The sequence below is a fragment of the Trichoplusia ni genome, chromosome 19 (genome assembly GCF_003590095.1).
Source record: "Trichoplusia ni isolate ovarian cell line Hi5 chromosome 19, tn1, whole genome shotgun sequence".
Classification (NCBI taxonomy): domain Eukaryota; kingdom Metazoa; phylum Arthropoda; class Insecta; order Lepidoptera; family Noctuidae; genus Trichoplusia; species Trichoplusia ni.
The window spans coordinates 8,369,943-8,396,827 of record NC_039496.1 but is presented as its reverse complement, the minus strand read 5'-3'; the positions used below and the strand labels follow the sequence as shown (position 1 = coordinate 8,396,827).

General features: G+C 43.5%; 3 protein-coding genes across 3 annotated transcripts; 1 reads left to right on the top strand and 2 right to left on the bottom strand.

Moving 5' to 3' along the window:
• On the bottom strand, positions 1–3,281 carry LOC113503597 (poly(U)-binding-splicing factor half pint; the record flags this gene model as incomplete). Its single annotated transcript, XM_026885647.1, is given in 5 exon segments — positions 1–41; positions 241–460; positions 548–604; positions 1,197–1,389; positions 3,093–3,281. Coding segments are annotated over 5 exon segments (520 nt in total), but the record flags the coding sequence as incomplete, so codon positions are not given.
• Positions 3,282–3,401: 120 nt separating this feature from the next.
• On the top strand, positions 3,402–18,014 carry LOC113503598 (obscurin-like). The gene is given in 9 exon segments (XM_026885648.1): positions 3,402–3,596; positions 3,675–3,730; positions 4,569–4,901; positions 7,744–7,820; positions 15,490–15,629; positions 16,708–16,933; positions 17,434–17,609; positions 17,683–17,794; positions 17,797–18,014. Coding segments are annotated over 6 exon segments (852 nt in total). The 5' UTR covers positions 3,402–3,596; positions 3,675–3,730; positions 4,569–4,901; positions 7,744–7,771; the 3' UTR covers positions 17,946–18,014.
• A 7,276-nt stretch (positions 18,015–25,290) lies between these two features.
• On the bottom strand, positions 25,291–26,187 carry LOC113503571. Its single transcript, XM_026885601.1, has one exon. The coding sequence runs from the start codon at positions 26,185–26,187 to the stop codon at positions 25,291–25,293; it is 897 nt and encodes a 298-aa protein (XP_026741402.1).
• Positions 26,188–26,885: the final 698 nt, after the last annotated feature.

Here is a 26,885-nt window from a genome sequence, read left to right as displayed (position 1 = left end):
TGTCCTCTTTTAACTCGAACGATATTGACCCGACATATACCCTGGTGGTTTAAGAGAGTGTCTATATAACCATATCACTTGTTACATCTTTCAAAGTTGGAAAACATTTAAACTCAGATCTTTTCAGCTAAATTGATCATAGGCTCGACCTGCTCGTGGCGGGAGCCTCTAGCGTATCGCTAACATCACAGTCGGCGCGGGGCGGCGCTATCAGTGAGTGTGTGTGTGGGTGTGGGGTACCTGCACATGAGCGCGAGCGCCTGTTGGCGCTGCACCTGCGTGCGCTGCGAGGCCATCTGCTGTTGTTGGTGAGCTAACGTCTGCTTCATAAGCACCATCTTGATGCTCTGCTCCATGGCGTACTTCTTGGCGCGCGAAACGGCCTCGGCCTGCTCGGACGACAGGCGCGGCAATGAGCCGCCCAAGATGGCTGGGAGCGTGGAGCACTTCGCGCCAGGACCTGTACACAACCGCAAAGCTAGATCGCTGTCGACTCCCAGGCCGACATCAAGCAGCCCAGGCTCGACATGTGGAGCTTGTAGCTCACCTGTGAACACATCTCCGACCTGCTGCAAGTCGTAGACGGGCGCCGAGTGGCATCCACCTGTGGAATAGACGCAGGATTAGTGAGAGCCGATTGCGCACAAGTGTCAAACAACAGTGGACTCGAGCACACACGCATTCACACTTCGCTAGCATTCCGCGTGCTGGGCCGCCTGTCCCCGCTTCGTTCAGAGCGAGTCCGGAGATGCCTGGAGCATCAGGTCGCTCAGTACTCAGTGCTTGCATCGCATCGACTATCACTCTGATCTCTAGCAGACGGCTCTGGCGCTCCGGCCGGGGCCGACGGTGACAGAGGGCGCGCACGCTCGCTCCGCGGACACTCGGGGTACAATGCGGTATAATGAAGTAGGTACATTGTGAGACCGGCGAGGAGCAGCCGGCGCCGCAGCCGCAGCCGACGCTTCACCGGCACGCCTAAGCGTATAGCAAAAACCTAACTTATATCTAGCCTGAAACAGAAAGCAGAAACACTGATCACTGAGGATGGTTTCAAAAAGAGGGAGCGAGCGGTCGGCGGGCTCGGCGCTGGCGCGGCAGGCGCGGCGCAGCGGGCGGCGGCGGCGGCGGCGCGGCCTGCAACATGAGCACTCGGCACTCTGGGACGGCGGCCGCCGCGCTGTGTCCACACTCACCCGGGGCGGGCAGCAGCGCGGGGTGCGAGCCCAGCGCGTGCGGGGCCAGCGCGTGCGCGCCCAGCCCGTGCGCGGCCAGCGCGGGCGCCGCCAGCACGCCCAGCCCGGGCGGCGCGGGCGGCGGCATGGAGCCCGCGCCCGGCGGCAGCGGCGGCTGCAGCCCTAGCAGCACGCTCGGGTCTCCGCCCTGCAACTACACACATTACATTATACATTATTCTATTTTTTTTTACGCTAACTTTAACCAGCAAATTCATTTATAGGTGAGTAAGTAGTATAGGATTTAACCCCCTACATGTTAAGCTCAGTGGGTTTGGAGTGGAGACCTCAACCACTTCACTAACTATGCAGTCGATATGTTGTTTTTGGTTGTCTGATTATGTTTTTATGCAAATTCAAGGACTCTTTTCAAAGTTTTATATTGAATAGAAAGAAAGAAAGAAAAGAAAGAAAATAACTTTTATTACGTGCTTGTGACCCAGAAAAACATAAGGACGAATTGTACAAAATTGAGACATTAAGGTAAGAATATGCGTCGCAAACACGCAATACGGCCGTCGCTCAGCTTAATGCTGCAACCCTGAGAGAGACAGAGTCACAGCGCTGATTTTCAGCGATAGCCGACGTCCTAACGTGATGACGTCAAATCGGTAGTATATATATATAGATTAAAATAAAATAAATATAATGTTAAAATTACATATACATAGAACAAAGTAAATAAATAGAATATTAAATCATGTAATATCTGCATGTGCGTAACTAGCATTAAAAAGGTATATTAAAATGGCATGGTGTTTATCTTGTGGCGAAGCTATAACTGCATCAGAGGATCAATCACTGGTTGAGCCGAGCTTGATGCGGTTGGTCCGTAAATTGGTGAACATCTTTATCATAACAAGTTCCTCCTTATACCTTTGACAGTTGTTACAGATAGTGGGTAACTGGGCTGGGAGTTCAAATAGGCAATCGCTTCTTGTAAAACACTGGTTAAGTACCAGCTGCAACTGGTTAAACTCAAAGCCATCTCCAGCATAGTCCAAAATAAATATGTTTAGCATTAAAAGTATTTTGAATGACATAGTCTTGTGCATCATTTATGATAATAGTTAAACAGGCAACAAAAATAAATTTAAAAATAAGCGAGAGGTCTTGTTCTAAATTTGAGTATTTAGATAGACTAATTAACTAACTTGGATAAATAGTTATATACCAATAGTCAGTAATTTAGGCACTACATACTCATCAAATAGAATTTTTAGGAACAGCACACCCACCAATATACTAACAGAATACATAAATATTTTCAGTGGACCTACCCATATACAATGGGTATTTATAGGTAGATCCACTAAAAATTTACTGAAAGCTATTGTAATTAGTAGCCCATCATAAATTTTCATTAATATATGTAGTTCATACTACATCATGGTCCATAGATCAATCATATTTTTGAGTTATTAGTAAGTGCATAATCCATGTCTAATTTGTGATATTTGCTTATTAGATACAATAGGAAAATGCACAGCAGAATAATCTGATGATAATTGTACAGTTTTGCCAGTAGTCACAATATATCCTCAACATTTGGTGTTGTTAAGGGGTCTCACTACATACTGCATTTGACATTCAATGTATGTGAAACTGGGAGGACAAATCATTATTAATTCTAAAGCGAGGCAACAGATAATAGGTAGTATTCATTTTTATAGTGTGGTGCCATGACAGGTCACTTACCTACGAGCTAATGTCAACATTTACATGTAAAGATTGCTGCTTATCAAATAAAATTAAATGACGCGTGGATATAGTATCGTAAGCAGAATATATTTAAGAAGAAATAACTGGTTATAATCTACACTGTAGAAGATACGATGAAATTAACAATGTTCTCACCAATTCCATATTTTTGATAAAAGCACTATGCGTAATGTCAGCCACTGTAAACTCTAACTTATAAGCAAAAAGAAATTAATTACAGATTAATATGCTTAATGTCTTTTTCAAGTGAATTTAAAGAACCACGCGATGATTGTCCGCACAACACGCATTTTCGTTTCCAACAACGCTTAATATTTGACAGTTAGATAGAAATTTTGCCCACCATAAACCTTCACTTCCATAGACTATAAATTATACGTATCTCATAAGTTTTTAAGCTATCCACACATTGATAGCTTTCCATTGTCAGAACATTTGACTGATGATTGAAGACATATATCTACATATTTTATCTATCACTTATTTTATATATAAAAAGAGAATTGTAGCAGCATTCATACTAAATTGCCACTTGGTTCCAGTATCTTGTCAACAGATGGCGCGCTACTCACCACGATTAATAAATACCTGGGTAGTGGGTATACTTTGAGTACGATTAAGAACTATGTTCCTTCACCCGTCTGTATATCTTTACTTACTTAATCTATTACTAATATCATAACGCTGTAACATTTTTTTTGTACGCACTATCCTCAGGAACTACTGATCCGGTTTCAAGAAGTCTTTCAACGTCAGATAACCCATTTATTGAGGTAGACTAAAGAATCATAATTCTATCATCAATAGAGTAAGAAATTTTGAATGAAAATCATACAACGGATTTTTGTTTACTGCTCAAGAAAAATGCCCGCATCAACATTACGGTTTAAACAATGGGTTTGCTGTTATTTTTGATCAAAATTAAATTTAAATAAAAACAAAAAATGTATTTTTTAGTTTTTATTAGTTATAATGCGTATCAAAATAAATACGTTAAGCGGTACAACAATTTGAATCCAGATAATATGTTACTATTAAATACGTAACTCCGGAAGAAAATATTTTTTTTGTTGTGCAGCAAGAATAGATTTACGTATACAAAATAAACAAACGTTACGTAGAAAAATATAATTAATGTAACATAATTTTACACCGTTCATATAAAATACTCCAAGTTTATCTACATGTGTGGATTATAGCCTCATAGTCGAAGTTGCGCACAACAGCTAGGTGATAAAATAAAGGTATTTTAGCAGATACAGCGGGAGCGGTAATACCAACCTGCATCTTTTATATTAATTTCATTAGAAAAGCTATCACAGTACAGACGGACGTTCAGTAACCTTTGCGAACGCAACAGCAAGCAGCTGCGTTAAACAGTAAACAGCGGGTTCATAAAATCAGGCGTTATATCTTTGTCATGTTAATTAAATATGTAAAAATTGAAATCGAATGTGTCTACCCAGACCCCTTACGTCAAGAATATATGTATAAAGCATTCAACACCCGCACTATAAAAAATTCAACCAGATCTCAGAAATGTAGGGCCAAGTTCCCGATTCTTCAAGCCCTTACTCACAAACTCTGCATATAAGTAAAAACTGTTGGCAGATGGAAGTGAAACAACTCCCGATGAACGTTGGGAAACTGGGATGGCAGGAGGGGCGCGGGCCGGAGCGGCGCCGCCAGCGCGGGAGCGTGCGCGGCACGCGCCTCAGTCGCGGATCGCGCATAGTGTCGCTCGGGAAGCATGCGCCGGCGCGCGTTATTGTTATATTATTATATTCACGGGAGTGATGTGATGATCGATACTCGGTTTCGAAGTGTATCGCTTAATATTTTAATGAGACAAAGATTGATACTGTGAACGAGTTCTAGTGCGAACAGCTACGAATGCTATTTGGTGGCTGGCTTCAACGTAACCGTGTTTGTACTCTGAATTAGGTACATACCTATTTAGTGTCGAGGTATTTTTGGTGGAACCTAGAGTTGAATTCCTTAGTATCGATACAAGAGATGTAGAACACTCTGTGTCTTTTGCATCTACTGAACTTGATGGAACGCTACATAGGTATCAATAAAATTTAGTGCCATCGTCCTCGGTCAGAAACCTTTCTGCTCAGCTCTTTCGAAGTGATAAAAAATAAAGCCATCGAAATTCTTGTAATTTATTTTCCTCTCTAATACTTTTATTAGAGTGTTTTTGGCTACTTTACACTTCAAAGGCACAATTCTTAGGTACAGACAAAACGATCGATATAAAGCTAAGAGTTTTGAACATTTGGGTAAAGGGCCAGGTTTAAGAATAAAGAATAGATTTTATACCAATTGAAACTCCGATACATGTTTAAATCGCCACTAGCTGTAATCATGTAAAAGATTTGACGACAAGGTTCTTACAGGAGACTGTGACAATGTTCAGAAGTAGCCACAGGCTATGTAACAAGCGCAGCATTTTTCTTTAGTGCTCATCAGTCGCTACCGATAGCTAGCTGACAAACATCATAGTATTTTATTTTTTACCCCTATCTTACCTTTGCCTTTTGCCCTTACTTTAATCCTCGAAGTGCTGCGTTTTATTCTCACCCATGACAAGTATGATCATTTGTTCTGTATCCCGGTGTAATACTAACTTTAATATGGATTTGTTTAGACATACAAAATCAGTTGTCTTTGCACTTCAAGCTTGTGTAATCAAGCAGTGCTCACTGTATCACCAGATGGCGTTGTGAGTTATTGTGGAACAACATAATTATACCATATTTGTATTGAATTTTGTAAATAGAGAAAAAACCCATTTGGCAGTGACGGAAATGATTAAGTGTGTTTTTAGGTCGGAGTACTTATTCCTTTATTACCCAACAATAGTCACCTAGCCTATTACCCAACAGGTTTCTTCTCCAGATGGGATAAATAATTTGTAAGCTCTAGCTCTTCTTTGTACGGCTAATAAGGGATTTTCTTTATCATAAGAGTTGGCAGGCGCTGAAGTAGATAGGCTGACAAAGCTATTTGGGGGGTGTGACGTTTTGTTTGTGTCACTTATTATTTTCCGGTTCCATTTCTGGCACTAGTTTAGATAACAAGTTCGGGAGCTTACGATCCACTGAGACCAGAGGTGAAGCTGCTCTGACCTGCCCCCCCCCCTCCCCCCAGGCAGCACGAACACGTCACATGTGCATGTGCTCCTCCTGCGGCATATTGTAGGCACAGTTATGTTAAGCAGAGCTACTAATTTAGTAGTGGCTTACACAGGAGAATCACAATATATATATATGGGATATGGGACTAGTATTATGTATTATAATAAATGTCATTGGTGGTTAAGAATTTGTAAAATATTCATGTCGCGAAGCACATGTGTTCCCGAGCACGTACACTTGCAAGAGTATTATTAGACGGTGCTTAATATAGGCAGCATTGCATTTTCGATAGGATAATAATATATAGATAAGTAAGGTACTGAAAGAAAGTGGTCTTACATTTTTTTTATTTATGATGAGTGTTATTTATGTGCCTGTCAAAATATGATGCTAGACTTTTTATAAAATCAGAAAACCTCACTTTCTGAAATTAATTTTTGTAGCGATATCCAGTTATTTGTAATAAAAACTATAGTAAACAGAAGCGTAGAGTTCGATGGAAGCGGAAGAAGCCCGTCGAGTGCCGAAACTTGGCACTCGAAGCACCCGGTGCGGGGACGACGAGTTAGATAGGGGACAAGGTGGAGGGGGGGGGGTAAGAGCGAATTTAGCTAACCTTTGCAAAGTATTCTGGGCGCGCTATTTGCAGGTCCTGCGATAGCGACGCTGAAATAGCCGGCACGCGTCTTACCCACACATAGGCGACTCGAAATACGAACATAATAAAGGCGCGTACGCACATCCCTTGCTAGTTCTTAATACGCCGTGTGTTCTGAGCTATTTACATTTTTTTTCATTTATCATAACATTGTGAGTGAAAGTACTTACATGTACTTGTAGGAGGTTCACGTCTAAAATGGCTATTTTATCCTCCTATCCTTATCCTATAGGAAAATATTACCATGACAGCGCGAGCTGCTCTGTTCATTTTAATGACAAAGATTTGGTCTCGATTGATATTCGGCATTGCTAGACCTAATGTTCAGTGGATATATGGAAGATGGTTGAATAACTTGTGATTTCAACAAAGTTATTCGTTAGTCTTGGTCAATCTCCACCTATAGATTGTTCACGAGAAGCGTCCCTCGTGATCAATCTATAGGTGGACATGGATTTGGTGTATGAGCAACTGTGCGGGGCGCAGCTGTACCGTGTACTCATGACTGTAGAAACATTCCGCGTGCACTCTTCCAAAAGTGCTCTTCTTTCTCTCGTCCACGTCCGCCATAAAGTGCATTTTGTCATGGCCAATTGTTTTGTTTCTGCCATGCTTACTACGCCCAGGCACTGCTTGAAATTGAGCAACAGAGATCGTAAAAAAACTGATTTTATGAGGTATACATATCTTTATGAAGTGCCTAGTACTTTTGTTGTTTAAATAGAACATTCAAAATATTATTCAGACATAGTATGTAACGTTAGAAAATTATAAAAGTAATCATAGTCTGTAGATAAAGTTGTTCTTGTGACAGTTGTGAGGATCTGTATAAGCATTGAGGTTATCATTTATGAGTACGGAATGGATGTATTTATACGACAGTATAGAAGTCGTATTGTGAATTCCTGACGTCCGAGCAAGTGTGTTTTATGTCAAAGTGGGGGTAAGTTGAAGTGTCGTGTAACAGCTGTTGTGTTGGTTGCAGGTGCAGTGTCTGATGCGGTGCGCGCGCCATGAGCGCCGCTACGCTGCTGCTGCTGGCCGCGCTGCCCGCGCTCGCAGGTACTGGCTCCAAGATAAGAAAGAAGTCGCCTATTCTATTTCTTGTTCGTTCATTCCATCAAACGTTCGTAATTAACATCAGACTTCAAAAATTAGCAGATTCTCAAGGCGTCTGTATTTTGCCTACATACAAAACGAAAGCAATGCTCGCGAATTTATTCAAATGTAGGTATGTTAAATAGTAAAGTGTGCGGCATGTCATGTGGTGGAGCGCTGTAGATGTGGTCGCTGCGTGCTGGAGCCGCGCGCTGGTTCGATGATCCCGATACAAAAATAACGCAACCTTAACAACATTATGAATTGGCAAACATCCATAGTTTAGGCTATTTGTTGTTGAGGCAACAAACTGATAGATAAGAATTTAAAAAAATGAACTAGTTTAGTAAACATTCATTGCGATGATATATAGTAATTTAAACTCTGGTGACCATTCCATAAGATGTTTACCATGCGTGGAGACATCATGAATTATTTTATTAACAAGGAGACTCTTCATAATACCGAGATCCCATGACACACGCAGGATATTTTAGTGGGACGTCGGACGCGCAAAGCACTCGCGGAAATATGAACGGCACGCATCTGTACAAAACAGAATTCTACATAACTTGAGTCAGTCGCATGTGGCGCGCACGTGGCGGCCGAGAGGTGGACAACTCCGCTGAGTCATATGGGGACTGAACAGCAATTATGCTAAACCAATCAATAGTTTCGTGGGTACCGGCTGGACTATGCAAAGAGAGCTATTTAATCGTACCAAACACCGAGCTCGCGCGGTGGCTAGCAGTCACAATGTTTGTATGTCGTTGTCCGCATAAAGCGCGCGCGCGAGCTGCCGCGCGCCGCTGCGGTGTGTAAACATTTTAACCAGCGCCCCTTTCATCTTAACCGTGTCGTCGTACATTGCCCAAAGAAACAATTATTGTTCTCATTTGTGTGCCAATCGGATTTAGGTCGAGGCGTAGCGACCGTCCTCTACTCTACCGAGCTGGGAGTATTTTTGTCGTTTCTATAGTATAGGCGTGTGCTGTGCCTGGTGGTCTGTGAGCATGCGGGTTTCGCTGTGTGGTCCCCAGCCGCGACTGCAGCCCGTACTCACAACCCCCGACCGCCTCCCTGGAGCGTGCTATTGTAATAAAATATCATTAATGCACGTGTATGCCAGGTGCTTGCTCTTCACAGGATGAACTTAAAAGCGACCTCTTGTAGTTCCCCTATAATAGGTCTTTGTAAACTTTAATTTGCCTCATATTGACAACAACAGTCTTTCAACATTATTCGGTAGGTACAGGTTGCCTTCATGGTCCATACTTTAAACAGCAGGTGATCGTGTTTTTCCAACATGCAGAACATTATAAAGTAATGTACACTCATGCGTCGCGTGGTCGCCGAAGTGACTGCTGTCCGCTACTCGCGGGTAGCGAGAAGCGCCTCAGCGTCACTACTCTGCTCTTATTATAGGCGGCTCGCTCTAGAAACTAAACCGGCAATGTCACAATGCGGTTAATTGCTTCTATTTTGGCGCCACTTATTAGGAAAAACAATATAGTAAGAAAGAAAAGATCATAGGTCTCTTCAACCATCTTTGAGGAGTGGCTAACGAGGCGCCATGGCTTCTTCACATTCCCCCTGACGCCGGTCCTCTCGGGACACGTCTGTATCGGAGGTGCTCGCAGAAGATCGGGCGGAAGGAAACGCCCGGGTGTCACCATTGTGAAGATCGCCCGGTGGAGCATATGGAAAAGGTCTACCCTCTGGACATAAGGACTCGAGGACAAAGCGTCGACCTCTGGCCCTGGTTCGATCTATGACCATAGATATGTCGATCTGACGCACAGTAAATTGCCAGATTCCTGCAAAGTGGCATCTTCACATGCATCGTACAGAGTTCAATCAAATGTAGATACGAAATATAAAAGCTTTTTTTCTTTTTGTAGAAATTCTAATTTATCTTAGGGAAAACTAACCGGAACTAAATCTTTTACTGCGAGGATAGTAAAGTCAATCTGATTGAGAATAAAGCAACACAGTCCACAGTAAAGCTGTATTGTATCGCTGAATGGCGTTACCGATGACGAGCACATCGCTCCGTGACGCTGCTGGCCGTGGTGTTGCGCTCCCAGCGGAACTAATCATTGGGAATACTTTGAAGTAAGATTCCGCACGCGCCATTAGTGTCCGCGGAGTCGGTAGTTAACGGCTGCGCTAATAGTGGGTGGGTGCGCGCTATGCATCCGCCTGAGTCACGCGCGCCCGCAGCGCTGCGGGAAGCGGCTCTCCCTTCTCACATGGAACACGGCGCGCGGCGCGGCGGCGGTCCCGGGCTGGTGGGCTGCAGCTTCTGCTAACATCACATTACACATAACAATATCTTTGCGAGTTTTGTTTGTATGAATGTAATTTCTGTATTTTTTTTCAATCTTCGATTTACTATTATGTTATCGTGTCAAAAGAATAGATGCAACCTATACCTATACGTTTAAAATTCTTCAGTTTCTGGTTTTAGATTAGGATGGGGATTTTTAAATATCGTGGTAGTTTAAATATCTTGTAAAAGTAACTGAGCTCTACGGTGTAACCCGCATTATGCAACCAGTCATTAGTCTCTGCGATTTTGTCGACTAACTTTTTTATTTTATTTGAATATTCCACTACACACAACCGTTTAGTCTCAAACGAAGCCAAAGTTGTATTTTGAGTACTAGACAGCCATTAAACATACTTATATATTTTTAAATACATACATCCTGCCATAGATCGTTCTAAGCGTAATTATAATCAATATCATCAGTCTTTAATAAATAATAATTATTCTGATTTTTACAAATATTTTACATATGGCTCTAAGGAGCAATCCATAGGAGGCGCTGCTTTTTTGGATTCAATGGTCGGAATTGGTGCTAAATTCAAAATCAGTTCAAATGTTTCAAGACAAGCTGATTTTTTTTCGACCCTTAGATTAGTATGTTTACATTTATGGCAGGAATATTTCGAGGGCCTTTCTAAATATAAGGGCGTTTAGTTACCAGGAGAATGGTGACGATTGCCCTTAGGCTTCGTTCTGGACATGTTCCATCGAGGAAGTTTGCACATCTCATGAAAAAGGTCCCGTCGCCCAACTGTCCTGACTGTGGCACAGTGGAACATATCTTGGTGGAATGGGTCCGGGTTGAAGCCTATTGGCGAAATAATTTGGTTGCAGTGTGGGTTTTGTTAATTGTATTTTGGCTTTTCCATTATCCGAAGAGGTAAAAACTCTATATTAGATATTGGACATGGTGTTAGGTCGCAGTTAATTGTTTTTTTATTTTTGTGTCGTAGTTTTAATTATAAGCTTGAAAGTTACCGCTATACCGCGCTTTAGGTATGTGCGCGGCGAGGCGGGGGAGGGAACCGGCCGACACGATGTGTCAGTCGGTCGCCAACGCTTACGTCGGCAGCTAGTGTCATTTGTTTCGGACTGTGTGTGTCAGATGCACATGAGGTAAATATTCCAAGATGGGTCGAGCGCTATCTCGTGATGTGAAGAACATAATTTTTAAGGTGGCCGAGTATTTTAAGAAAAGAAAAGCAGACAAAGAAAGTTTTAAATTTAAAAGTGATGCGATTAAAATTTAATTCTCCAAAAAAACCAAAGGCTATAAAGAAAAAATATGTTATTTAAATATGATGATTTTGATTTAGGAATTATCAGAAGAAAAATTCACGATTGTTTTACGATTTCAAAAAACAAATTCCAAGTATCCGTAAGTTGAAATGAAACTACTTTTACGGATTTTATCGCGGTTTAATTTTATATTTTAGTTCCCGACGTTTCGAAACCTTTGCAGGTATCATGGTCACGGGCAGACTGAGATGGCTTTCGTCTTGACAGAAGATGTTGCTCGTTCTACCTTCATATTTTAATTAATTATTTGTGGTCCGACCTACGCAGTATGAGCTCACTGTGTCTTGATGTCTTGCAGCGCTGCTCTTGGGCAAACCCAAGAGCAGCGCTCCAGCCAGCGCAGCTTCCAAAGCCTTGAGTTTATTTATTATTGGATCCTAAGTAGGTGATATCTTCTAGCCATCTTCTCTATTGAAATTAGGGTGTTTTTTAATCTCAATAGCCTCGCGAAACATCCTAGGTAGGAATTTGGATTCTTTAGCGAGGATCTGTGGTTGGTCAAATCTAATATAATGGCTGGAACCTTCAGCATTATCGGCGACTGCAGACTTCGTTGAGCGGCGGTGTTTGACGTCAGCTACATAGCAATGTCTAACATTCGCGTAAACCTAAGAAACCACTATGTATAAGTAAGTTACTATCAAGTTTGAGACAAGATGGAATATTGGATTGTGGACGAGAATATCTTAGAAAGGTTTTACACTCAATGGGTTACAGTTTCAAAAAATGCAAATCAAAGAGACATCTCCTTATAGAGCAGCCTAATATTACAATGTGGAGGAAAAAATACCTGACACAAATCCGAAGTTATAGAATGCAATACCGCAACATATATTTCCTCGATGAAACTTATATTAACGCTAGCCATAACGCGAGTAAATGTTGGTAGTCATCGTCTGAACCCGGAATTCACGCTGATATTGAGAAAGGACGACGTTTGGTGATTCTTCACGCTGGGTGCCGAAATGGCTTGGTTGATGGTGGATTGACGATATTCAAATCAGAAGCTAAGACCGTGGAGACATGAACGGGCCTACATTTAACAAGTGGGTGGATGAAAAATTAAAAGATAAGTTACTACCGAATTCTGCAATAGTAATGGACAACGCGTCTTACCACAGCGTTCAGGTTGAGAAGAAGCCAACCATAGCAAGCCTCAAAACTGAAATGCAGGACTGGTTGCAGCGCCACAATGTTGAATTTTCACAAACCATGCGAAAAGCTGAACTGCAACTTCTTATCAACAATACACAAAAAGAACCCCTGTACAGGATTGACGAACTACTGCAAGCCTATGGCCATACTGTTCTCCGTTTACCGCCGTACCATCCCGATTTAAATCCCATAGAGTTCATTTGGGCTGATATTAAAAACAACGTAGCCCATAACCATATTGATATAGATATATATATATATAGATAAGCATATTGACCAAATTGTTTTCGGAGTTCACATCAGAAAAACGGCAGAGATGTGAAGACCACGTCCAAAAAATTTAAAACAGTTACTGGGATAATGATAGTAAGTTCGATGACATTATCGAACCTTTTATAATAAATTTACAAAACGACTCCGACTCCAGTAACGACGGCGAAAAGGAAGATGAAACAGAATCTATGTCAGAATAATCTTTACTGCTTTTTTAAAAATATATTGAATTGACATTTTTGCTTTCATTAACCACTTTTATAAAACACCGCCAACACCATTGCATGGAGGATCAATTTTATTTAATTTCAATATTATGTTCTTATAATATCACGGTTATTTGTCTTTCGATCACAGGTTTCGCAAATACTAAGAACGAAATTAATTAAATGAATCATTCAGGTGTACTTATTTAACAAAAATATCCATTTTAATTATTGGCGTATAAAGTAAAAAACGTTTAAATAGAGAATTAAAATAATTTTAGAATATATACAACTGCAGTTCCACGTTTAAACTGTCAAATGATATCATGAGATTCGTCCGACACTTACAATCTCGTGTGAACTCATACTCTTTCTTACCCCTCCCCCGCCTCGCCGCGCTTTCCTAGGGAGCGGTACAGCGGTTGTGGTCAAGCTTATATCTCTATGTAATAAAATTATTTGTGCGGTGTTGTCGCTAAGCGACAATGTTCTTAAATAAAAAAATACATAAATATTAATAAATATAGATAAATTACACCCAGACACAAAACAAATGATCGTGCTCATCACACAAACATAAATATTTGTCCAGGTGGGAATCGAACGCAGACCGCGTCCGGTATAACCACTAAACCATCAGACCAGCAACTAAAAACCGAATAAATTTATACATTACTCCAATTTATACAATTAAGTGGGTAAATATGTGAAATACATATATGCTCAAAATAAAAAAAATTGAAGAGGTCAACAGCTCAGCTTGCTTTCTAGATGTAATTAATCCAATGTGAAGAGCGCAGTTGATGCGTGCGTTGGGAGGCACGGGACGCTGACGTTCCTGCGTATCGAGAGATATTCCAAGAATTGCATAGTTTACATTGTTAGCGTAAATAAGTGCAGTGAATCAGAGGCCGGGGCAGCTCTCGGGCGCGCCCGCCCCGGTGACGTCACTCGCCATTCATGCCGCCACCGCGCCACCGGCACTCATTATTGCTGAAGCTGCTCTCGGCCGCTTCTCGCTAATTGTAGGATCCTGTGATTGTAATTATAGTACAATACCAAGTCAAGGGCGGCTTATGTAACCACATACTTACGTGCTTACATAAGCACAGCAAAGTCCGACTTGGTCGAATCCTTTTAATTGACATGCTCTGGACTGTTCCAAAGCTGTTTTAATACAAAGAAAAGTGTTGTTTTTATATGAAATATATATGAATAGTATTTTAAATAATCAAAATATTTTTAAACAAATTTGAGAAACAAAACGTTAAATAAATTTGAGAAACTCAACAGCTGCTATTTTGCGCGCGTTTAGCTTACGTCACATAACACGTCGTCATTTCTTAAATTATTTCAGTTTTAGTTGCTTCAAGGTGAGACCATGCAAGAAACTAAAATACATTCTTATAAGCATTGTGTGGCACTGCAGTGCGGAAACATGTCTTAAGTAAGTTATTCCACTAAGAGCGTTGCAATAGTGCGAAAACAATGCTTTAAAATTATTTGAGGATATGCAGGGTTGAGGGTCGCCAATATTACGTTTATATTGTTATGAAGATTCTTTTAAGGATAATCTTAAAAAAAAATATAGGTACAGGTTAATATAATTATGTAAATGTAAACTACCTAGAGTTGTAGAGCAATTTGAAGGACTATAATGGTATAGTTTGGAATCTGTATAGAATACTAAAATCTGCTGTGTACCTACATTTTTGTATAAAAAATCTTCCTTACGGGCTTAAATACATCATGATATTCATTTATTATATACAATATATACCACACGACTTTCAGTACTTTGACCTCAGCGGATGAAAATTTGATACAAAATATGCTGCCGTCATAAATGCACGCACAAAACCTCTTTCAGTCATCCTATTATTATAACTACAACTATTTTTGTCATGAAATCAGCTCCGACAAATGTGTGTCACAATGTCGTGTCATTGTGACGTAACTTTTCATTTCCAACAATGTTGCAATGGTGACGTATTTTGTAAGTTTGAAGGAAAACTATTAGTTTTTTTTAAATAGGCGTTCAAAAATATATTTGGGTCAATATTTCTTGAATATTCCCAGGAAAAAAGTAACTGAACAATTATGTAAGTTTAGGCTCACGCTGACTTTCTTGTTTGTTTGTCGTTCCGGGTGAATTTTTGTAACTGGTGTTGAAACACTTTCCGCTAAGCTAGCGATCAGAAATTTTCAGGGTAGCTTCAAACCCGATGATAATGCTATTTACAACTATAAAAACGGCGGGAGGAACGTTAGCTTTTGAAGTATGTTTGTAATTGTTATTGTTGATGTACTTTTCCATGTCAGTGAGGTACAGAGAGGTCAGGTCAGTGAGTGTGCGTGCTTGTCGCAGGTCGCGCGGGCGGCGAGGTGGTGTCGGTGTCGGCGGAGCGCGGGCCGGGCTTCGCGCGCGCCCAGCGCACCGCCGTGCTGGCGCCCGCCGGCCACGCCGCCACGCTTGACTGCCGCGTGCTGCGTCTGCAGGACAAGTCCGTGCGTAACCAACACTTACCGCATCCTCATACTCTTTAGCGTTGAACATTTATCACTGGTCAGAAGACACCCTTTTTTTTTGTTTAAGCGGGGGAATCCTCATGGACACCCACTCCCTCGGGAGAGGAAATGGGTAGTGTCAGACTTTTACTGACTAAACCTGAACCGCCGTGCTGTACGTCATCCGCGTTTTTGTGTCGGTGTATGGCAATGCGTTGCAATCCTTCATACACCGACCGCGGGCACATAATATATTATATCAGTTTACGAAATAAACGGTTTTTTTTTTAATTTAAGTACATGTTAATTGATCGACGGTCCGAAACATCTGCTTTAGGTGGGACTTATGGAAGTAGAGCGTGGCGCGGCGCCGGCATGCGGCTACACATGGCGCCATGAAAACAGTAACAGCTGTACACGATCACCCTTCCCGGTTCCCCCGCACACTCGTGTGACATCTGATGATTACTCACTCTACTCTGCAGTGATATAAAGTCAGAAGTCATAAACGAGTATCGTAAACAATTCCCTCAAGATCTAGAAATATCGTTGGAATGAATCGACGACGAATGTGAAATGTGAAACGCATAAAAAGCTTAGTGTAGAGCGCGCGGTGGGCGGCACACGGCAGCGGCACGCGCGCTACGTCACAGCGCGGCTAAAAATGTCCTTCTGACACTGATCGTGAGCGATGTGAAAAATGCCGGTCAACGACTCACCGCGCCCGCGCCCCGCCCGCGCCTCGTCCGCGCCGCGTGTAGCGGCACGCGCTGCGACGCCCACTGCCCAACTTCCCGGAAGCATTCGCTGCCAACATTCGTACAACTAACGCGAAATTTTCGCAAACTTGACGTAATCGCATTTTTGTATTTACTCATCGACCCTGAATCTGGACTTCATTGCTATCGTTTTAGATTAACCAAAGCACTATCGTTGCTACGTATCATACTTGGTTTACTTCCAAATCTTCAAAGAAGATATATAATTTCCGGAATTTACAAAAACCACTAGGTAGGTAAATATAATATAGTAAGATTGCGGGAGAGTAGTTGCCAAGCGATGATGTTGTTGGTGGCAGGTGTCGTGGGTGCGGTCGCGGGACCTGCAGATCCTGGCGCACGCGGGCGCGGTGTTCACGGCGGATGCGCGCGTGTCAGCCACGTCGGGCCCCGCGCCGCCGCCCGCGCCCGGCAGCCGCCACACGCTGCACATCGAGCGCCTGCGCCTCTCCGACGCCGGCCGCTACGAATGCCAGGTCAACACCGAGCCCAAGATGAGCCTCTTCTTCAACCTCACCGTGCTAGGTCAGTTACTGTGCAGTGTACTGCTCTACCTCCCAAACAACTTTAATAAACAAAGTCAGCCTTGTTTTAACCAATTTTACTTGTTTCATTTCTGTATACTCAACTCTACAATACTTGAAAAAAAAATACAACACATTATAGAGTGCATATAGGGAGTGACATTGAGGCCCTCAGTGCAGTGCTCACTTTGAGCCAGCGTGAAAAGCAAGAGAGTGCTGCATAATAGCACCGTCCACGTCCAGTCTGCTGGCCACAGTCTTCAGGAGGCTGTTGGAACTGCTATTATAAACGCAAAAGTTTGTAAGAATGGCTGTCTGGATATTTGTTCCTCTTTCCCGTAAACAGCGCGGAACGGATTTAGACGAAACTTGGTACAAGGATAGCTTCTATCCAAAATTAACATATAGGATAGTTTTGATGCCGATTTTATGTTTCCGTATAATACTTTTCGATTAGTAGCTAGTAATTTGATCATTTAATGAAACAGCTGGACATTACAGACGAGCCGGTGCCTGAAGTGGTGGTGTCGGTGCTGGGAGACAGCGTGGTGATGGCGCGCGCGGGCGGCGCGGCCACGCTGGCGTGCGAGGCGCGCTACTCGCCGCCGCCGCGCGCGCTGCCGCTGCCGCCGCTCGACCTGCGCTGGCAGCGCGCGGACCAGCCCGTCAGCCTGCAGGTAGCGCCGCGACGCCAAGCTGCCCGCGACCCTCGGGATCGGGAACCCGCACTGACCTCCGCTTGTCCCGCAGAGCCCGCGCGGCGGCGTGGCGCTGGACACGCAGCGCTGGGAGGCGCGCGTGCAGTCGCGGCTCACGCTCGCCGAGCTCGGCGCCGCAGACGCCGGAGAGTACACCTGCACGGCGGGGACAAGGCCGCCACGCTGCACCTCACTCTATACGATGATGGTAAAATAAATCAAATACTTACAACAGTTACAATTCCGCAATCCTCCGTTAGTTACAGAGTACGGTACATTTTAGTTCGTCTGACTGTTACATTGTGTGTATTGTGACGGCAGAGGACCACGCGGAGGCCATGCAGCGCGACGAGGCGGGCGCGGGCGCGGCGGGGCGGGCGCGGGGGCGGGGGGGCGCGCTTCTCGCGCTGCCGCTGCTGGCGCTGCTGGCTAAGCGCGCGCTCAACCCGCCCTGACCCACCGCTCTGCCACACTATTCCAATTATGTATATATTGAACTTTGTAAATATTGTAAATACAAAAGGAATGTTGAGGGTATGTCGGTGACCCGCCTATTAATAAATAACACGTTGGCATCAGCTACTGAATGTTTTATTGGTAGAGAGGCCTCTGTAAATGACTTCAGTACCACGTGAAATCTGCAGGCCTTACCTGAAAATAAACAGCAGCCAGTTGCTTGTTGATGGAAATTGTTGCAATTACTTTCGACGAGTGTTAAGAGATGGCGCCACCCGAATGATTTAGCACATCTGTCCTCCACATTTGTAACTTTGTTCTTCAGTGTTTCCTCAAGATTCTTAAATAACTCGCTAGATGGCACTGAGAAACGGTTTTGGTGTACTCGTGTCTACTTGCTCTGTACGCGATCAGAAGAGCTTAAAAAGTTTGCAGGTAGAAGAGCAGTATTCCAGGATACTGGAAAATGTACTCAGCCAATCAAACTGGCTCGAAGCCTGGGCCCGCTTCCTTTGAGGTACTGGCTTGGCAAGTAGATAGTCGGTCGCTGTCACCTGAGTTACTTATTAACAAACTCCTGAAACGCTGAACACCACGTAGAAGCTAGTTGATTAGCTGTCCTCGTTCATTGTGACGACCGGGTTTCCTCCGGAATAAACCGTGCTTTCAGACACTTTTGGCACACTTATTATGAGAATCAAACAGCTAATAATAAAATACAAATACAAAATTCTTTATTGTGGTAGGTACATAGTAAGCAAATAGTTGTTACATGTTTTCAAGATTGTACACAGCTATGACCCGCCATAATGGCATACAATAATTTTAAGTACAGTAATATGTGGCATTTTATAACATAAACAGCATAACCAAGTAGAATATTAAAATACATAATAACAATTTCAGAATGCAGCACTTAGAATTAATGGACATTTTTAAATGTCAAAGCAACAATGATCCGAGAACAGTCGTAACGATAGCAAAGTTAAAGTCGAATTTTAGCCGGTTGGCTCAAAATGTTACTTAGGTTTAAAAATGTTATTGATGAACAAGTCCCACGAAAGAAAGTCGCCTTCGTACAAGCACCAGCTAAGGCGACCCCGCGGTTACAGGGAACAGCACAAGTCGAGAAGCGACAGGTGAGAGCAATAAATACTGAACGCAATATAAGTTGGACATCGCAGCGAGCGGCTCCACTGAACACTGAACACCGATCGAAATAGTTACCATGGTCACTTACTAATTTAAATTACTTTAAATAGGCTTCAGTATTTAATGATCTTCTTGTTGCCCTCACCTTACTCGTGAATCACTTTGTGTAATGAAGCTCCGGACAGCTTCATTACACAGCCAGCAGGGGGGGGGCGCGTGTCGTGTCGTGTCGCACAGTGGGGCTGCGCTCTCCGACGCTGTCCGTACTTTCTCGCATAAATCTGTGCGCAACAGCGGACATGACTTTAGACTTGCGACTGCTGGACGGGCAGCGAGCAGGCCCCGAGTGTAACGCACGTTGTAAGGCTATGTACTCACCGAACTAAGCTTGTTGTGTTATAAGGTAGTCATTGCAGATGTGTCTGTTGTGGAATAGGTAAGCACAGGTATAGTCGTAGGTATATATGAGCAGTGGTGTAGTGTAGGGGCGCGAGGGCACGTGTCGGTCACGTCTCAGTTAATTTCCTGCTCCAGTTCCGAGTACCGCACCACGGCGATGGTATCGAACATCCCACGACGTGTGCCGACGATCTCCTCACCAGCCTAGAGAGGGTTTAACTATATTTAATTTAACATAATTAGGTGGATACCCGGCAATTCTTTCCCAATGCTTCATACTGGCAGGTTGAGCTTTTAATACACTCTAAATATAAAACCGTTGCACCGTGTACTTAAATGAAAGCACAAGTATGAAATGTTTTAAGGCTCCACACCTCGATTCGTCTGTCTGTCAAGAACCTTTTGCAAAGCAAACTCAAAATTTATACTACTTAAATACTCAAGTCTACTGTCTCGAAAAGCTGAGAAAATCACAAACATCATTTTAAAGTGACTCTGTGTGCATATGAAGAAATCTGTCACTTTTGAATGCAACAAAGAATTAGGATTAGAGCGCAAAACTAATGGTCTTAAAGAATCCTCTAGGGCTTGGTACCAACACGTTAATGCAGATTACTAGTATTTTTTACAAATTATCATGATAATGCTAAGGTCCTCATAGCGCTTGTTGTCAATGATATTTTAAAATGACATGACATGAAATGCCTAGGCTTAGGAATACATACTTACATAAAATATTTTTTTAAAGATTGAGGATAAATATTTAAAAATTAGAAACTGCAAAAATGTTTGGATTATGTATTATTCGATTAGAGACTGTATTGGCAATATTATTTTATTTTGTCATGGACATGTGAGTGTATAACGTGTTTAAACCTATGAAAATGTTATAAGCGAGTTTTAAATTTTGTTGTTTTTATACTTTTAAATAACTACGTTATATTGAGATTCTTCGAAATGTACGAGCGAGATAGGGTTCTAAGATGTCCAATCGATAAAATGATAACGGCACAGAAGGTCACCAATCTGTCGTAGGAAAGCCACTGAGCATAATGACCGATTATAATTATTAATTGTTCGTTTTTATCGGTCATCAATATTTAACAAAGATCGAGGAGCCCACATGACTATTCTGCCTACACCATTAATTAAATGCACCCGATTGTTTTGTTAAAATTAAATAGATATATCGTAAATCTTTACTTAATATATTTTAATCGACTGTCGACTTTATCGTCGATTTTGCTAATGTTTAGTGTTATATTTTTTTTACTAAGGTATTTATTATTTAAATTCGCATGATTTTAGCGAATAGCAAATCAAAGAGAACGCCGCAAGACCTTTAAACCATAGAAAGAAGTCTGGCAGCATAATATATGACACCCATACTCAGATTATTTTCCGAATCTGTAAGAGGGAGTAGCGTGTGCATAGTGCGCCGCCTACTTCATATTATGTACATTTTAACTTTTACTCGATTGTTCAAATACTACACGACAAGAAAAACTGAGGGAAGATCGCCACACTGCGTTAACATTATTGGAGGAAGGTTAAAATATTACTGATTAATAATATCGTTCTAGACGATTTGATGGAATGCAATCTCAAGAGGAAAATACCAAATAAATGATGTAGATAGATAAGCGGACAGCGCCGACACGTAGACACTCGTAGTGGCCGTAGCGGGTGGACATACCGACACTGACCTTGGCGTGCTTACGTAATTAATTTGTGAAAAACTGCATAACCTCATCCCTTAAAATCATAATACCCAACACCCGCTGTGCGCTCACTTCATTATTTTCAATAAGACATATTTAAGCCAAGCTCCAAAATCGTGATCCTTTCCAAAAAGAATGAACTATATCCCCCATTACCCCCCTTTGCAACGCTTTTTTTCCAGTTACAAAGTCCTAGTTATGTCTGTGGATGGGTGATGTGGTGTTCGTCAAGAGGGTTCGGATAAATAAAAGTTCCAACAACTTCACTACACGTAATATTTATATTGTTCGATCACACATAGTTCACATACACACAGTCTTATAGCACAAGCAGAGCTATAGAATAGAAGGAGCGCTTGAAGGAGAAAGGTGGATAGGCAAGCGATAGTGATGACGAAAATATTAACAATAACACGCTGGTGCGTGCGGTAGCCGTACAGCATTCGGTTAGCGGGCGACACAGGCTTCGCGAGCGAGATAAGTGGCCGACTGGCGCGGCGCGGTGAGTAGCGGCGCGCGCGCCGGACGTAAGACCGATCCGGTTCCAACCGGAGATGCAACGCGTTTCCAATGCGCCTCGCCGCAATGTGTATGCCGTAGTATTAGATAATTAGTAGTTTTATGTGTACTGATATTTTGTTATTATTGTAAATATATGTATATAGGTAATAAGGCTTTTTATGTATAATATATTTTAAATAAATATGAATTAAAAATGAATTTGTTACGTGTAGATATAAATATAGTAAATTATATATGTATTGTTTGTAAATGTGTGACTGAGTAGGCTACATCACTCCCCCCCAGAGACCGTCACTACGGGCGATAAAAATCAGGAAAACGAACTGTGCGGCCTGAACGCGTCCTTCTGACGTTATCCTGAACTGGCTTGTCTTGGTTAATAGGAGCAGGATCAGGGAAGGAACCGGGGTTGGGGTTAGAAGAAGGAGTGTGAGTGGGGATAGGGTTGGAAGTTGGGTCAATCAATGAGTAGGCCGGCTTAAGGCGGTCTATAGACACTGTGACGGTTTTACCCTTATACATAATTTTGAAAGTTTTGTCACTTCGTTCTAATACTTCATAGGGGCCGGTGTAAGGGGGTTGTAAAGACCCACGTAATGCGTCGTCCCTCAAAAATACGTGACTTGATGTCATTAAATCTTTGTACATAAATATTTTGGACTTATTGTGACGTGAGGCCGGTGACGGTTGCAGTTTTGATGCAAATTGGCGCAGCCGAGTGGTGAAGTCCGATATATCGGAGGAATCGATAGGGGTCGCTTGGAAAAATTCTCCAGGCAAACGTAACGGCTCGCCGTAAACCAGCTCGGCTGATGACGCTTTGAGGTCATCTTTAACTGCGCTCCTAATGCCTAATAGCACCAAGGGCAACGTGTCTACCCAATTGCAATCTGCGTGGCACATTATGGCTGCCTTTAACTGTCGGTGGAATCTTTCCACGAGCCCGTTACAAGCTGGGTGATACGCGGTTGTTCTACGATGTTTGAATCCAATCATTTTTGCGAGATATTGAAAAAGTGAAGATTCAAACTGTCGGCCGCGATCAGTGACAATATCTGTTGGACATCCAAACCTGGATATCCACGATATCAATGCCTTCCCGACTGTTTCAGCTGTCATATCCGACATCGGTATGACCTCTGGCCAGCGTGTGAAACGATCTACAGCGGTGAAACAGTAGCGGTATCCCTGCGAGATAGGGAGAGGGCCAATAATGTCCACGTGGATAAAGGAAAATCGAGCGCGCGGAAGTTCGAACGAGCCAAGTGGAGAAGATACATGGCGATGAACCTTAGCGCGTTGGCAAGACTGGCATTGTCGGGACCAGTCTCGACAATCTTTGCGTACCCCAGGCCAAACAAACCGGGCAGCCACCAGTTTAGCCGTAGCGTTGGCGCCAGGGTGGCTAAGACTGTGGAGGCTGTCGAAGATTTGTTTTCTCAACACTTTGGGGACAAACGGCCTGGGTGAGGTGGTACTGACGTCACAATAAAGTTCAGCATGGGAGTTAGGGATACCCAACTTCTCCAGCCGGAGTGAAGAATCTCCCCGTAGAAGATGAGTCAACTCCGGATCAGTCGCTTGGGAGGCAGCCAGTACGTCAAAATCGATTGGCATCTGCAGTTCCTCGATGCGCGACAGTGGGTCAGCGACAACATTGTCCTTTCCCGAAATGTGTCGGATATCGGTTGTGAACTGCGAGATGTAATCGAGGTGGCGGTACTGCCGGGGCGAACAGATAGCTTTACGTTCGCTGAAAGCGTAACTGAGCGGTTTGTGGTCAGTGAATACCACGAAGTGTCTTGCCTCTAGCATATGACGAAAGTATTTAATACTTTCGTATATGGCTAAGAGCTCGCGGTCGTAGGGTGAGTACTTTTGTTGCGAGGGACTCAATTTCCGCGAGAAGAATGCCAGAGGCTGCCAGGCGTCGTCTTTAAGCTGCTGCAGAACTGCACCCATTGCCAGGTCAGATGCGTCTGTTACCAGGGCGAGTTCGGCGTGACAATCTGGGTGTGCGAGTAATGCTGCATGGGCGAGACTGTCTTTGCACTTGTTGAAAGCTAAAAGCGCATCGCCAGACACGTCGACAGGTTGTGATGCCTTTACACGGCCTGTAAGCAAGGCATTTAAAGGGGCTTGAATTAAAGCAGAGTGTGGTAAGAACCGCCTGTAAAAATTGAGCATGCCTAAAAATCGCCTCAATTGTTTGACTGTCTTAGGGACAGGGAAGTCATTGATTGCCTGTACCTTGGATTCCAGGGGTTTGGTGCCAGATGCCGAGATCCGGTAGCCTAAAAATGTTACCTCGCGTGCGCCGAAGACACATTTGGAGGTGTTGACGAGGACGTCATATTTCTTCATGCGACTGAAGAGCTGATGAAGATGGTCTTCGTGCTCGGCCTCGTCCTTGGAGAAGACTAAAAAGTCATCTAAGTAGGCATAACAAAACTCGAGGCCTCTCAACATTTCGTCAACAAACCTCTGAAATGTTTGACCTGCATTTCTCAGTCCGAAGGTCATTTTGGGAAATTCGTACAAGCCAAAGGGTGTGGTGATGGCAGTCTTTTGAATATCTGCCTCGAAAACCGGAATCTGATTGTAAGCTTTCATCAAGTCAATAGTGGAAAATACTGTACAACCAGCAATGGAGTGGGCAAAGTCATGGATATGCCTAATAGGATAACGGTCTGGTATGGTCCGCGCATTAAGCATACGATAATCACCACAAGGGCGCCAGCCGTTGTCCTTCTTAGGCGCAAGGTGCAAGGGTGAAGACCAGGGACTTTCAGAAGGACGCGCTGTGCCGTTGCTAAGCATGAGCTCGAATTCACGCCTAGCTATTTTGAGTTTATCAGGTGCCAGTCTACGAGGGGTACATGAGATAGGAGGTCCTGGTGTAGTCCTGATATAATGCAAGGTGTTGTGTTTCGGGACGGTTGGTGTGCCTGAAGGGCGTGTAATTTCCGGAAACTTGCTCAGGATGTTGTGAAAGCGCGTGTCGCCTGTCGAAACCTTAACCGAAAAAACATTAGCATTTACTAAGGAAGCACTGGCTGATAATGTGGTAGTGTTATCAATTAGGCGTTGATTGCGGCAATCTACAATTAAGTTATAAAAGCTAAGGAAATCAACGCCTATAATAGGTCTAGTTACATTTGCTACAACAAAACGCCAAGCAAAATTACGCCTTAAGCCTAGATTTAAGTTAAGCTCAATAAAGCCGTAAGTGTCGATGACGCTTCCGTTGGCCGCGCTGAGCTGAAATTCTGTTTTGGCACGACGCTCTCGAAGCGCAGAACGGGGGTAGACGCAGAGGTCGCTGCCGGTGTCTACCAGGAACTGGGTGTTCGTGCTGCGGTCGGTGACGAAAAGGCGACCTGAAGAAGATGGGCAATCGTCTGTCGCCATTAGCGACCGCCCGTGGCATTTCCCGCTTTTCTGTAGTCGCAGGGCTTGTTACACTTATTAGCCCTTTCCCCGAACTTCGCATGGAACCAGCATATCGTGTACTTTTTATAGCTGGAGCTGGATCGGCTTCTCTGACGTGAAGATGAACGCAGTCGTTCACGCGGTCTCGAGCGGCTGGAGGTCGCGCAGCAGGAAGCACGAGTGTGCTCTTCCAACTTGAGGGTTAGTTGCTGGACCATCCTCTTCAGCTCCGCGATCTCATCCGATGGGTGTGAAGCGGTTGCACTGTGTGATGACGTCGCGGCGACGCTGCATGGGGACGTCAACTCTTGAATGCGGTCAGCCAAATCCGCAAGCTGCTCCAGGGAGTGTGTCGGCTGCGACGCTAGCACTGTCTGGATGTTATTTGGCAGACGGTTGCACCAAATAGACCTGACGAAGTCCTCAGGAACAGATGGGCCGGCCAAGTCTTGGAGGTGCCGTAGAAACTGAGATGGCTTTCTGTCTCCAAGCTCCTCGTGCGTCAGCAACTGCTTGACCTTTTTCTCATGCGAAGCAGAGAGTCGCTTGATGAGTTCTGTTTTAATTTTGCCATACCTGTTCTGGGCTGGAGGGTTTACAATGATGTCCTTCACAGCTTTGGCGTACTGGATGTCCAGGTTGTTGGTGACATGCGTGAATTTTGTGCCGTCGTCGGTGACGTCATGGCTGTCAAATTGGCCTTCAATCAGGGCGAACCACAGTTCCGGATCCTCAGGCGAGAATGGCGGCACTTTAATTTTCGCGCGACAAATTTCACGTCCGTCATTGGACACGCGCACTGCCTTCTTTCGCCGCGTCACATGGCCGTCATTTCTCGAACCGGCTGTTTTTACAGAATCACTGCTGTCGCTCATTTTGTATCGAGTGTACCAACCTTCAGTCTTCGTGTCCTTAGGGGTCACCAGTTGTGGTGTGGATGGGTGATGTGGTGTTCGTCAAGAGGGTTCGGATAAATAAAAGTTCCAACAACTTCACTACACGTAATATTTATATTGTTCGATCACACATAGTTCACATACACACAGTCTTATAGCACAAGCAGAGCTATAGAATAGAAGGAGCGCTTGAAGGAGAAAGGTGGATAGGCAAGCGATAGTGATGACGAAAATATTAACAATAACACGCTGGTGCGTGCGGTAGCCGTACAGCATTCGGTTAGCGGGCGACACAGGCTTCGCGAGCGAGATAAGTGGCCGACTGGCGCGGCGCGGTGAGTAGCGGCGCGCGCGCCGGACGTAAGACCGATCCGGTTCCAACCGGAGATGCAACGCGTTTCCAATGCGCCTCGCCGCAATGTGTATGCCGTAGTATTAGATAATTAGTAGTTTTATGTGTACTGATATTTTGTTATTATTGTAAATATATGTATATAGGTAATAAGGCTTTTTATGTATAATATATTTTAAATAAATATGAATTAAAAATGAATTTGTTACGTGTAGATATAAATATAGTAAATTATATATGTATTGTTTGTAAATGTGTGACTGAGTAGGCTACATGTCCTTTCTCAGGGTCTTTACTATCTGTGTACCCAATCGCTTTACAATCG

Excerpts from the sequence above, each read along its gene's own strand:
- LOC113503571 (XM_026885601.1), bottom strand. The coding sequence starts at position 26,187 with ATGAGCGACAGCAGTGATTCTGTAAAAACAGCCGGTTCGAGAAATGAC.